Raw genomic sequence first — 13939 nt, 5'->3', positions numbered from 1 at the left:
GACTGTTGCTGAATTGAATGGCCTCTCACCCCATGCTCTCCACTTCTTTGCTACCATCCTGCCTCCCCTCTTTTGCTCTCCCCGGTCTCCTGAACTTCCCCCAGCATCCTGCTCCTCATTAGAAAGCCTTTCATGGTCAGAACCAATAAAACTTCAATGAGAGGCAGCCTGAAGAAAACATGGCTGTTCTTAGGCTTTACAGAGCATTAATTACATGATCTCCATTCCAGACAGTAGAGGGCCAATCACTTCTCCAACAGCCCTGCCGACCTATGGCCACATGTGGGACACAGTCAGACACATAAACTCACATTACACACACCGGCCGCCTCTGACACTGACACACATACACACATGAAGGTCATGCATACACCAACCTATATATAATACCGACTGACATATTATCACACACATGCCCACTAAATGTATTAACCTCTGGCCACATGTGCTTTAACGCTGCCAGGCTTTCCATCACAGCAACAAGAGAAGCAGAGAAATAGTGTTACACATAATTAGAAAGTGGCTTCTGTCTGCTTTGTGGCACAATTACACATTTCTCAACTTTAGCAGAGTAACTGCAGTGGAGTAGTGCCAGATTTACCCAAGCACACATGCACTGGCTGCAAATGAGTAAGACACTTGACACGGGAGAGCGATGGTGTACTTCATGCCTACTCATTTCAGGGCTGTAATAATGGGAAGCGAGTGTAGCCATTTGTCAGTTAGCGATATGTGATATGGTGTCCTCTTTGTTTGGACTCATCCAGTGATGAGGAACAGACTAATTATAGAGCAACATTTCCTGATGTATTCATAAACAATTTCTGTCTCCATAAACAGAATAGTATGGAGGCAGGAAACAGTACTTCCCATGTGGCTCTCTCCTTCTCACTGTCGTTTCTCTCTTCACTCATTTCAGTTTGTGTGTCTGTCGTGTCACGGACAGTTATTTAAGGCTGCACTGGAGTTTTTCCATGTGTCACTGCATTATTGTGCGGTGGCATCTTCTTCCGCAAACAATCCTTAAAAAGCATTTCCCGCAGGATTGACACCATCAAACATTGTCTGAATCAATTTAACACGCTGAGATGACTAAAGGGACATTGTCTTAAAAGAGGGAACTGAGCACTGATCAGCCACAACATTGAAACCGCTGACAGGTGAAGTGAATAACGTTGATTATCTCGTTACAATGTCAAGGGAACAGTCAGTTCTTTAGGTTGATGAATTGGACACAGGAAAAATGGGCTACGGTAACGATCTGAGCAACCCAGACAACCAGGTCAGAGCATCTCAAAAACAGCGGGTTTTGTGGGGGGGGGGTTGCCAGTATGCGCTGGTTAGTACTTACCAAAAGTGGTCTGAGGAAGGACAACCAGTTCATCTTGATCATGGGAACCCAGGAGTCACTGATGCACACAGGGTGCGAAGATCAGCTCGTGTGGTATGATCCCAGAGAAGAACTACTGTAGTACAGGTTGCTGAAAGCTTTCATGCTGTTTGTGATAGAAAGTGTGAGAACACACGGTGTATCACAGTCCATCTCTGAAAGTGACTACTATCGGCACATAAGTGTCAGAAGTAGACCGTGGAGCAATGGAAGAAAGTGCGTGTTCTGATGAATCACATTTTCTTGTACGTTGAGAAGAGATAGCGACAGGATGCACTATGGGAAGAAGGCAAGCCAGTGGAGGCAGTGTGATGCTCTGGACAATGTTCTGTAGGGAAACCTTGGGTCCTGGCATTCATGTGGATTTTACTTTGACATGTACCAACTACTTAAACATTGTTGCATCTCCATACAAGATATTGACTTGGCCAAAATCCACAGATCTTAATCTGACTGAACACCTGTCAGATGTGCTGGGAAAACAAGTATGATCCATGGAGGCCCTACCTTGCAATTTACAGGACTTACAGGAACTGCTGCTAACGTCTTGGTGCCTGATACCACGGGACACCTTCAGAAGTCTTGAGTCGACTGGTAAGAGAAGTTTTGGCAGCGCGAAGGGGACACTTAAGTGTTAGGCAGGTGGTGTAAATATCGTGGCTGATCAGCGTATGCGTATTTATTGATATGACAACATTCAGGAGTTCACAGACTCACATCACATCAGCTGAATGTTTTTTGAGAGGATCTTTATCACATGAAACAAAAGTTTCTCTTTGCTGTCCTGTTTCCACCTCTCCTTTTTGACTTATGACAGTGCAACCAGAGCACTGGATTAAAACTAATCGAATTGAGTAAACTTTAACTTTCACAAAATGAAGGAAGAAAGGAGAAACAAAATGGAGAGAAACATTTTGATTTGGAGCTGGGAATTGCCTGTCACTGATCCTATAAGAAGTTACCAATAAATAAACTGGACAATGCCAAGTATGTAAAAAATGTAGCTTGCTTTGTAAACAAACTATTCTCTTTAAAAAGAAATATACATTTCAGACTTCCAGCAGACAAAGCACATCCCGCAAACAGCTTTTAGAGAAGAAAAGCAAGCGGCTGTGTAATTGTGAAAGCGACCGCAGCAAGTGAATATGAATTTGAAAAAACACGTTAAAATCGGGCTCAGATGCATAAAAAGTTGATGTATTGAAAAACATCAACCTGGTCTTCTCCGGTGCAATATGAATCAACAGTGTTACACTTGAAAGTGTCTATTAAACTGCAACACAAATCAAGGGTATAATAGGGGGCAATATATTATTGTATGTGTAACAAAACTCATTTCATACTGAAGATGAATATGTTTTCTTCTCTTGTTTTTGAGGTCCTGTCAATGTTACAGTCATGATCAACACACACAAAAACTGAAGTTAATGAAGGCACTCAGCAGGTGACAGCTAAAATGGGAACGGCACAAAGCAGGTAGTGACTTGTCGGCCGATTAATTGCTCCTTGAGGAGTGATGTAGCTCATGTATACAGATACTCTCTGCTGAGAGGAACTGACCTGTATTGTCGGTGGTGGGTACCTGGGCCCGAGGCCACGCCCACAGTCCATCCACGACACCAGGCCGGTGGTGATCAAGCTGTCGGGACGCGCAGAGCACATTCCTCACCTGAAAACCAGACTCCCTTATGTTACAACAATCACACACTCAGACTGCTACAAAAATTAAAATGACGTGTTCCTCTAACTAAACACAAATTCGACCTGATGGACAATAATGTTGTGAAACTTGGCAAAAAAAAATAAACACATATATAGATGAGACAATGAAATTAAATCGGCAAGAAGGGCTGGAAACCTGTGCTCTCTATCTGCCTCCTGGCTCTCTCTCTCTCTCTCTCTCTCTCTCTCGCTCTCTGTCTCTCTCTCTCTCTCTCTCTCTCTCTCTCTCGCTCTCTGTCTCTCTCTCCGCCTCCCTCTCATTCCACAGAGTGGCAGCGCTGGCTTCGCATCGTTCAGAAAACCTTGAGCTGCGGTATCTTCCTGTGTGCACCTCTTTAGTCAGACCGCTCCGGCCCGTCATTGCCAGGCGTGAGTCAACAGAACCAGGCAGCACGGCGTCAGCCAGCACAGTGCTATTTTCTGACATGACTTAAAATATTTCAGCTGTAACCTAATTCTTTCATCTCTTGCTTCTCCCTCTCTAGGTGAGCCAAAAGCCCAACAGTGGATATATGAGACAGGAGGTCCGTACTTCCCTCCTCCCCCCCCACCGGGTAGTCTTCTGCATGAGAAGGTTATTATTTGGGAGAAATAATAAAGCTCCTTTCCTGTCCACACCAGGCCAGCGTTAGGACTGGGAAGAGACGGGACCTCTGCGCTGTTAGGGATCGCTCCTGCGCCGTGCAGCAGTGCGCGGAGTGCAGCCACAGACTCAGCAGACGCACTGAAAGGGCAGAAGGGAAAGAGGAAGCTGGATGATATTTTACGCACACCAGGACCAAAGTAGCCCTGTTTTACACTAACTGGGAGACTTCTATACTGTTTAGGACTGAACACAGTCGCTTCGTGTCCTGGTCGGATTTGCACTTGACAAAGTCCACAGCTACAGGGGTCGCCCGGAATGGATTCCTTCATCATAGCGGCTCTGGCACTGTGCTCTCTAACGGCACCAGCCTGTGGGGACAAAGGGACCAGCAAAGCCCGGAGTTGTTCGGATATCAGGCAGTTTTACGGTGGAAAGGGATTCGCTCTGGAAGGAGTCCCTCAGTCTGAAATATCAGGTAAGCTCCTTTAAAACACAGCCTGTCCAAGTGCGCACCTTTTTGTGAACTAAATGTGATTTTAACAAATGAAACAGAAAAACACTCCGAGGGCAATCTTTCTGTTTAAATATCACTTTGTAAATTGTGCAGTAATATGTTAACTACACAGCAAAGCACCACACAGTGGCTCTTTACTGGGTGCCATTATCCCGTTGCAAGTCCTCCTTGGAATGTTAGTCTATTTTGGGTCCAAAGTCGCACCTAATGCGGCGATTTACTGTGTCTAAGTATTGTTGTGTATGTTTGACATTTCCTATTGAAATTAACCTATTAATGTAGGTTTGCATGTAATTGGTTTACAAACTCTTAATTTTATACTAAATATGGCCTGCAGGAAAATGTAACAATATCTCTTGTTCGCCACAAACTTACAATTAAACCCTTTTGTAAAGTTTGTTTTGTTGTGAGAGAGAGCAGAGAAGGCATCTAACTTTATACCTCTTAAACCTGTTGTCACACTAATTTCATATCACATGGTAGAGCAGACAAGCTCTAGCTCTAGCTCTTGGCTGTCTCTCAAGATGAAACACTGCTTTGAAAATATATTAGGACTGTGCAGACATGCCACAGACAATACGGCTGTTTGATCCCTGATCAAAACTCTGGAAAAAGTCTTCACATTCTCTCATACTCAACATTTTGGAAACACAGATGCAGGATCAGCACTTCACTTTGTGCTCTCCTTCATCATCACTCTAAAGCTAAGATGCTACTCCTGAAGACACTCCCAACTTTTTCCCTCTTCCATAAGCTGTCCTGTCTTTGTGTAGGGTACTGCCTGCCTTATACATTGCCAGACAGTCACTTGACCATGTGCTGTAACCACACAAATATGATGTTGCTCACTGTGTCATTCATGGTCTGATGTCAGACAGTCACAAGCCCCTTTGCAGTTCAGATGATTACATGTTTGCCTCCCCTGGAATTCAGTGCAAGGTTTTCAGGCATATGGACACACACGCACACACGCACACACACACACACGCACACACACACACACACAGTTTACAGCAATTCCAGGGTCTACGATTACAGTACAACACATGCATGGACAAGACAGGAGACTGAGATCATGCATGCTCACACAACCAGAACATCACATAGTTTTAACTCGTATATTTGTATTCCTTTTTTTTGCCAAAACCGAGACTGTCAAGAGCTATTTTACCAAAAGTACCTAGCAAGAAGGACAACACGACTGGAGCAATCAACACAAAATTTTTTGGATTTTGACACAATAACACTGCAAAAGTCCTTCTCAATCTGATAAAAGCTTTTCCTTCAAAAGCCCCACTGACTGCCCCTGCCTCAGTCACCTTCTTCTCCACTGACCAATTCATTTTCCACAGAGTGCTACTCAAGTGTGACGGTGGATTAACTCTTTTTCCCCTGTGAAGACTGAGATGTTGGTCCATTAGCATAGACTGAATGGCACTGAGACATACAAGGGTGACTTCCCCAGAGTTTGCCTAAAGGTCGCACACTCGGGTTGATCTTTGTCGAAGCTGAACCCATTTTTCTGGTAGCATTTTGGGTTCTCAAACAACACAGCATGGCGGCAGAAAGAGCATTGGGCCTCATTCACTAATATGTGCGTATAAATGTTCTTACTTTGTGGACAAAGTGAGTGTGCACGCAAAATCACCATGGGATTCACGACACGTGCGTCCCGGCCAATTCAGTTCTCACCACCACGCGTATGTTAGTGAATCTGAATCATTCTAAATTGACAGGTGCATGTCCGTGCTCTGCACTTATCATACTGCCACGCCCCTGTTTCTCCATATAAGGACAGACGTTTGTCTGGAGCTTCATGAAGAAAGCGGTGACGTGAAGGGAAGGTGGCAGAGATGGCACCAAAAATAAAAAAAATACAAATTCCACAACAGCAGAAATTGAAACAAAAGTGTTTGAGGTGGAAGACAGCAAAGGTACACTTTTCAAAAGTGTTTCCTCCGGAGTTACTATGGTTAAAACAAAAATGACACATAGGGTGCTGTTACCCCTGAATTGCGCACTGTGGCACAGGTTAATCCTCAGAACCCGATGACCGCAATAGCGAAGGTGGTATTTATCGTATAGAGATAAAGCGGATATCCCCCAAACTGCATCACTTGAGCTTTCTAAAAATGCTGGCGCCTCGTCTGTGTCATGAAGTGTTGTGGAGATACCCGAAGTTGAAGTTGCGTCGTCGTTACATTGCATGACATGCTCTGTCCATCTCCACCACCGCTACTCTTAATTGAATAATTCCCAAACTCCCGATCGCTTCACAACGTACTGTACATCTAAATAAACAGCATAACTAGCCCTTTCTGACGATACCTGTTGTTCCTCTGTACGACAAAGTGTTTTCAACTAGTCCAGTTTTGAAATTACAGCTGACCTCTGTACTGTAGGGTTGAAATTACATCCCACTCCATAGGAAAATACATTTTAATAACAACACATTTATGGGCCTACACTACAACGGAGGTATTAGCAAATATCACAGGAGCGTATGCTAAGTGGTTAGCCTCAACAATGACCAATAGACGATCTTAAAAGTGAAGGTAGTAAAATTACCCTAAATAAAATAGCCTATGGGGTGATAGGGTTAAAAAAAAATTGTTTGATATTAAAGTTGACGCAAAGAAACGTATCACAGACCAAAAATAAAGAAGGAAACAGGTGGAGGACAAGGACCACCTGATCTGATGGCCAGGTGTTTACATTTTCTAAGACAGCCAGGTAGTCATCATTTGTTTGTACGAACAAATTCAGGAAAGACAATTTTGATGAATCCCAGATTTGTGCGTAAAAATGTTCGAAACCACGGTTTAAGCATAGATTTGGCATAAATAGTATGAATATAATGTGTTACGCTTTCCCCCTACAGTCCTAAAGATTTGGAGGTTTTCCTTTTGATGGGTTCAGTTTCCTAATTATGTCGGGCTGTCATTGAGATTAATACATGTAATGTCATGAGTACATGACATGCCAATAAAGAATTTGATATCTAATGCAAATATATACAGTAGATATTTCCAAGTGATGGGTAGGATAGGAGAAATTATCAAATTTGAAGGAGGGGCAGTAATGTCATCAAACTGTTATCTCATATCATCACGCCATTCATCATGAGCTACAGCAGTGAGGGCCAAGTAGTAAGCGGACACTTTTAATTTACTTGACTGACCATAGCGAATAAATCATTTGGCAGAATTAACACCATCCCTAGTCTCTTAGAGATCTTCCAAATGTCTGTAATCCATAATGCTTTAAAGAGCAAATCTGTCTTGCCATGACACCACCTATTCCTCTTGTTACAATCAATAATGTGGAGCTTACTTAAGTTTGGGGTCAATGCATTCTTTAGTATGACAGAAAATAAGGGAACGAGCCCAGACACAGGGCCAGGAAGAGATTGATGGAGAACTGAGACACAAAAAAAAAAGAGAGATGAGAAAAAACTGAGACAGAGATGCAAAAACAGATAGAATGAAGGGGAGATATGGCTCTGCACGTCGGCAGTATTTTTCCCCAGTGTCCCTGTCTCTTGGCTGTCAGGCATAAATAACCATTCGTCTACTCCAGTTTGGCATATTAAGCACCTAGTAAAATATAAAGGAGGTCTAATTTATGCCTCCAAATTATGAGCGACCTGAATGTTGCGGATGATCTCTGACCTTTGCGGAAGGTATTTCTTGCTGTGACACCGAGGCTTGATCAACCTAATGTATTGGCTGGGCCTGACTCAAGGTCACATGCTGAGTACATCACGCAGATTCAGTCTAAGAGGACGATGAGGAGCGACTGCATCCCGACTCGGAAAATGATGTCCAGTCGCAGCACTTCCTTTTCATGGCCACTAAACAGTTTATGAAATAAAATCCCTTGGCACACAACGTAGGGACATTTGAGCCGAATATTAATATCCACAAAACATCTATAGTAAAATATGGAAGCACATACAAATTAAGTCTGAACAAGGTGTGCAAGTATAATGTGCCTAGAATAAGTTATTAAAATTGTGCTCCTGAGCTAATTTCATTTTATTTCTATTGAATTCCAATTTGGAGGTTTACTTTATATACTTCATATCTCTGTTTTTTTTACATTTGAATTACTTTTCCAAATATGTGAGGTAAAAAGTTAGAAATATCCAACCAGCTGACTATCCCTATCCCACATCAGACTCTGACTATGCTCAGTCAGTGATGAGAAAAGGTTCCTAGATATTGCTTTCACTCTGATACGCCTCATATAATGTCTTGGATAGTCCCCTCTTCTTAAGTAATTTGCCTCAGAGAAAAAGCATGCGGAAGAATGCTATCGAGTTAAGGGTGAGCTGTTTGTTATCATTGTGTTGAAGCGATGTTTACTGGACCATGGGAGCAATAAAAGTTGAGCACTTAGAAATGAAAAACAAGCTCACGACAAATAAAGTAAACTGATTGATGCTCTTAAAATGAGCATGATGATGCCGTAACGCTGTAGAGTGTAATCAGTTTGGGAAACAGCTTTTTTTGTCAGTGTTTACCAAAAATGGATGATTGATTTTTATGATGCTCATCTGTCTCCTCCCTGCTCTGCCCCCTCCCTGCTCTACCCCATCATTACAGTCTTGATGACTTATCTTTTTGTCTTTCAGGGGATGACATTCTTCATCTCTCTGTGTCTCTCTTTCATCGGCTCTTAAAGAGAGAGGCGCCAGGCGCTCTTTGAAAGCAGCTGGCGGCCAATGAGTGTTAGATCCTCAATGTCACATAAGCCTATACAAAGAGACAAGCTGTATGAGACTTCTGCAGGAAGGCTGGTCACATTTTGGTATGGGATTTATTTTCCCATGCCGTATTTGTGTTGTTGTTGATTGCTGGCTGCTGGCTGCTACAGTCTTAACTGTGAGCCACACAGTGCTCTAAAGTGTCATCTTTAACCAGTGTTTGGCTAATGATACAGTGGGATCGCTGCTCACCAGGCCTGCTAGGAACTCTTCCACTGGCTTGTGGCTGGAAATATGGACTGATCAGTATGGTAGCCCACCATGAGAAGTATGGGAATGTTTTGAACTCAGTAGCTTGACTGACTTTGAGAGTAAGCCTTGAGATGTATAATAGTAGCATTGTAGCAGAACCAGAGCAGGTTTTTTTTTCACACGCTGAGTAGAAAACCTCCCGAGGCAACTCTCTCACCTCTTTGACTGTGGGTAATGATAAGATAATGGCTGCTAGTGTGTTTTCTTCCCCTTACAACACTTTCCAGTCGGAGGTTCAGTGGAGAAGGGAGTTCACTGCCAGAATAGAAACAGCTGGGTAGCCAGAGAGAGGCTGCAAAATCAACATCTGAACAGAAAACATACAAAGGAGGTTGTGTCAAATATTACTTTGGAGAATTGCAGCGCTGATGAATTTAAAAGCACAACTTGACTTTTTAGAATGATAGATGTACAATCTGCATTCCAAATGGACCAACTACTTGAGTGTAGGCCACAGTAAAATGCAGACCATGTACAGTGTTTAAGCTCTTAATCTCTGTGGATATACTTATACAGTATCTGTATATCCACCACCCATTGCTGCAGCTCCACTGGCCGTGTGCCTATGGAGCCTCTTGAAGTTGTGCTGGCATCTCATTCTTGTCCCCTCAGCAGTGGACTCTCATGCCAGGTAGGATTTAAAAAATATGTTCACGCTGTTATTGATTATTGACACAATCATGCAGTGTATTATTATTAGCTGACTCTCAAGTGGATGTTTTTTGTTACTGCAATAGCAAACAGCACCAACTAGACAAGAAAAAAAACTAGGTTAGACCCTCACTTTTTAAAACATTTTCAGTGGTAATATTGTGCTGTTAACATCGATCATTTTAATTTCCCTGACTATACAGTCACATGGGCACTTTAATTGGGTGCCAGTTTAGGGACACGAAACATATAATGGACACCTGGCCAGTAGTTGATCATATTTTGTATATAGCCACTGAAAAGTAGTGGCAATGCTAGTTTCGAAACACATACGTCAAACCTCCTTTAAAATTCAAGCTCTCAACTAAAACCCAGTTCAGACATTCAGTCACGCTTAAATGTTCTGTTAATTTTACATGTTTGTGTCATTTCCATGAGCAGGTTAGGTTTTTACAAGTATTCTGGGGTCATTTTTCACTTTTATTAGATATGATACAGTAGAGACCAGACAGGAAACAAGGGGAGACAGCAGGCACTGGCATGCAAAAAAAAAAAAAAAAAAAAAAAAAAAATCCGCTGGACTGCGGTCAGCATCTTAAAGTGGCTAGACATCATCGAGACACGCCTGCCTGAGTCATTTTATGTAGAAGTTGTGATGTCAATCTCACTTTGGATCCATGAATTAAATGCCATCACACTAATGCACAGGCTGCACCAACATGAGGCTGAATGGACACAAAGAAATGCTGTCTTACTAAGAGCATTGCAACAAATGAGTCACTTAGTTATCAACTCTTGTGAACAAAGAATATAAAAGTGGTTCAGTTCCACAAAATACTTCGCCTCAGAGTGCAGAGCAAAATTGAAAAAAAGCAACCCTTTTACAACCACACCTAAAAATAACAGACCAGCTCACCCTGCTACATTTAAAATTTTCATTCATGTGAGCTGCATGGAAAAATGAAAACTCTGAAGCCATGATGACCTATATGACTTTCATTTGCATAACTTTAATGCATAAAATCCTCAATATTACATATTGAAAAGGGATCTAGATAAGTAAAGGGACAAACCAAACTTGACCATAAACATGAAATCCTGTGCGTGTTGAGATAAACGTGCAGTGTTGTCATCAGACAGTAGCCTTTATCTCCATCCCATATCCCCACTGATGTGCTGTTCTTATTATCCATATGGTGGGTAACTAATTGATCACACTGAATTGCATATGAATGGTACTCATTAAACTGCCTTGGAGATGAGAGAGCTGAGGCTTATTTAGGTTACTGTCAGCATAAAGCCGCACGCTTCTTTTGGTCTTCCTCTTCAGACAGATTAAAGCAACAGCAACAGTTGTTTCTGTATCACAGTGTGCAGGCACATAACTCATAAACAGTTTAAAGTGTGTCAATCCCTGCATCTGGTCTCCTGTCTGCGCCTGTTTATGTGTAGCCATGGATGTCTGTTTGCCTACCAACTGAATATACTGAAGTTGTTAAAATGCTGAAGTCAGTAAGAAGCCTCTTGAAGCATTAAGCCATAATGGGCTGCAGGGAGCATGAAACAGACCACGGTGTGTTTGATGTTCACCACAAAGAGCGAGAGAAAGAGAGAGAGGGCTGATGGACTGCTGACTTGAATTGGGCTGCCCTGGCCTGCTTGGGTTTCTCTCGTTCCTGCTCGGCTCTGTTAACGAGCTGTACGTAATAAAAGCAACACACACACACACACAAAGAGAAACAATGGTTAAAAGGAAATAATGCGTTCTTCCTTATGGGGTAGTGTTTACTCTCAGGCCTGTTAGAAACATGGAAATCTGCAGGACATGTAGGTGCTCCGACCGCTGGATAATGTGTGAACTAATACAGAGAAACCTTTTTCACAGATGCTGCTTTCCACGTAAAACCAAAGCTATCAAGTAGACGTTGTAAACATTCATGTCTGGGCAGACAGTCGTTCAAATTTCTTTCTGATTTGCCAGGAACTGTATGAGTCAAGAAAAAAACAAATCAAACACTTTGCCTCATTTTTGGACAGACACATGAAAGTACTGACAAACGTGTCACTATTTTCTGTTCCGCTCACTACTTTCAGAAAAATTACAACTATTTACCTTTAAGGTTGGAAGTTGAGGTAGAGAGAAATCTGTGACTGGAACTGACTGACTCAACTGCCTCCTCTCTGAACAACATGCACTTCAGCTGCTGCCACCGCTCCTGCTTCTCTCATTTTGGGCTCCTCTTGTCTTTTGTTCCTTGTCACTTGTCTAATGTGGGAGCAGGAGTTCACACGTACAACCCTCCGCTGGCGAGCGCGCACACACACACACACACACACACACACACACACACACACACACACACACACACACACACACACACACACACAGATGACAGCATTGGCAAGTATTTTTAATGTCACCACAGGGGGTGGCAGTGTCATTGCAGCAGGCAGGCGTGTGTGTACGTGTGTGTGTGTGTGTGTGTGTGTGTGTGTGTGTGTGTGTGTGTGTGTGTGTGTGTGTGTGTGTGTGTGTGTGTGTGTGTGTGTGTGTGTGTGTACGTGTATGTGTGTGTGTGTGTGTGGTGTGTGTGTCGTTTCCCTTTGAGGGCTGCAGTGTGTCGGCGTATGACTCCTCTTTTGTCTTCAGAGGGACTGGCTGTGTAAATGTGTACGTGTGCCCTGCCAAGCTGTTGTGGTTCACGTCCCCTGCAGCAGTGCTCTCTGTTGACTAGGTGAGTATTTGAAGTGACAAGGAACTGGCCACAGCTCTCAGCGTGGCGATGCTATTGCGCCAGCTACCTCTCCGCTTGGCCTCCCGCTGCTTGACAGATGGTAGAGACCCAAACCAAGACGGCCACTACCGTTTTAAGTGAGGGCACGCAGTATGAATTTTACAGTGTGACACGCCCTACACCAACACACACACTGTCTGCAGCTGCGGACCGGATTATTTGTTGGGAGACTTGTTGTTCGTTCTTTGGCTAAGGCTAAGGGGAAACTCTGCGGCTATGGCACTATGGCAACAACTTCAGCAGCCCGCAGACAGACTCACGCACACACGTACGCACGCACACACACACGCACCGCACCGCACCCCACACACACACACACACACACACACACACACACACACACACACACACACAGTATTCTTTAGGTTGTATTAATTCTGATTTCTGAGTTCTTGATGAAATGTTCTTCGAATTGTTTGGGTATTTTCAGATTTCAGGCCTTCTCCTAATTACAATACAACTATAGAAAAACACAAATCTTTTCCATCTTGTTGCATTAGTTGAATGTTATTGGTTTTACCCGGGGTTCAGCTCATGATCAGTTAATTGATTAGTTGATTGACACAGAATTAATATGCAACTATTTTGATAATGACTTAATATTTTCAGTCATTTTCCCAGAAAGAATATCAAACATGAGCATCTCAAATGTCAAGATCTACATCTTCTGTTGTAAGAAACTAAATATTTGGAGTTTTAAACGGCTGGTCAAAGGAAACCAAAAAGACATCTTCAGACTTTAGAAACTTCTCATATTTTGCTATCATTTTATAGATCAAATGATTAACTGATAAATCAAGAAAATAATGTGCAGTATTATTTTAATTTCATAATTTCATTTTATTTTATTTTTGCAGCCCCATTTTTTTGTATTAATTGTTCAGTTTATTAAATACCAAAAATAAAGGAAACAATGTCCTTGAAAACATCGCCATCACAGTCTCCCACAGTGCAAGGTGATGTCTAAACATTATTGTTTTGTCAAACCAACAGGCTGAAACCCTGAGATATGTTGAGTTTGACAAATGACTTTGGTTGTTATTTCAAAATAGTTATTGAGTAATGTTCTGTCAATCATGTATTCTGCATTTTGTTTTCAGTTTACGTGCCAGCATCAGCTAAGCTTGGGGCCTTGTGATGAGGGAATGCTTTGTAATGTCCTCCATTGCTTGAACGTATTTGTGTGGAGTGACAAAAATTTGCTTGCGGCTGACTTTTTTGAAGCCTGTAGATACAATATTCAGCGCTGGTGCCAGTTCAA

General features: G+C 42.6%; 1 protein-coding gene across 2 annotated transcripts in view; it reads left to right on the top strand.

Moving 5' to 3' along the window:
* Positions 1-3388: 3388 nt before the first annotated feature.
* gpc1b (glypican 1b) overlaps positions 3389-13939 on the top strand; it is a 67517-nt gene continuing 56966 nt past the window's right edge. Inside the window, exons 1-3 of one of the 2 annotated variants that reach the window (XM_069157270.1) lie at positions 3389-3481; positions 3598-3636; positions 3734-4173. In XM_069157270.1, coding sequence (XP_069013371.1) covers positions 4014-4173 — 160 coding nt within the window. In that variant the 5' untranslated portion in view covers positions 3389-3481; positions 3598-3636; positions 3734-4013. Of the gene's footprint in view, positions 3482-3597; positions 4174-13939 lie in introns of both variants that reach the window. The other variant, XM_069157269.1, reaches the window with a different exon arrangement.

This window comes from Embiotoca jacksoni, unplaced genomic scaffold, assembly GCF_022577435.1.
Source record: "Embiotoca jacksoni isolate LCO1_2020_lvr unplaced genomic scaffold, fEmbJac1.0.p SCAF_22, whole genome shotgun sequence".
NCBI lineage: Eukaryota > Metazoa > Chordata > Actinopteri > Embiotocidae > Embiotoca > Embiotoca jacksoni.
The sequence above is the reverse complement of the archived record's forward strand: the minus strand, read 5'-3'. Positions and strand labels throughout refer to the sequence as shown.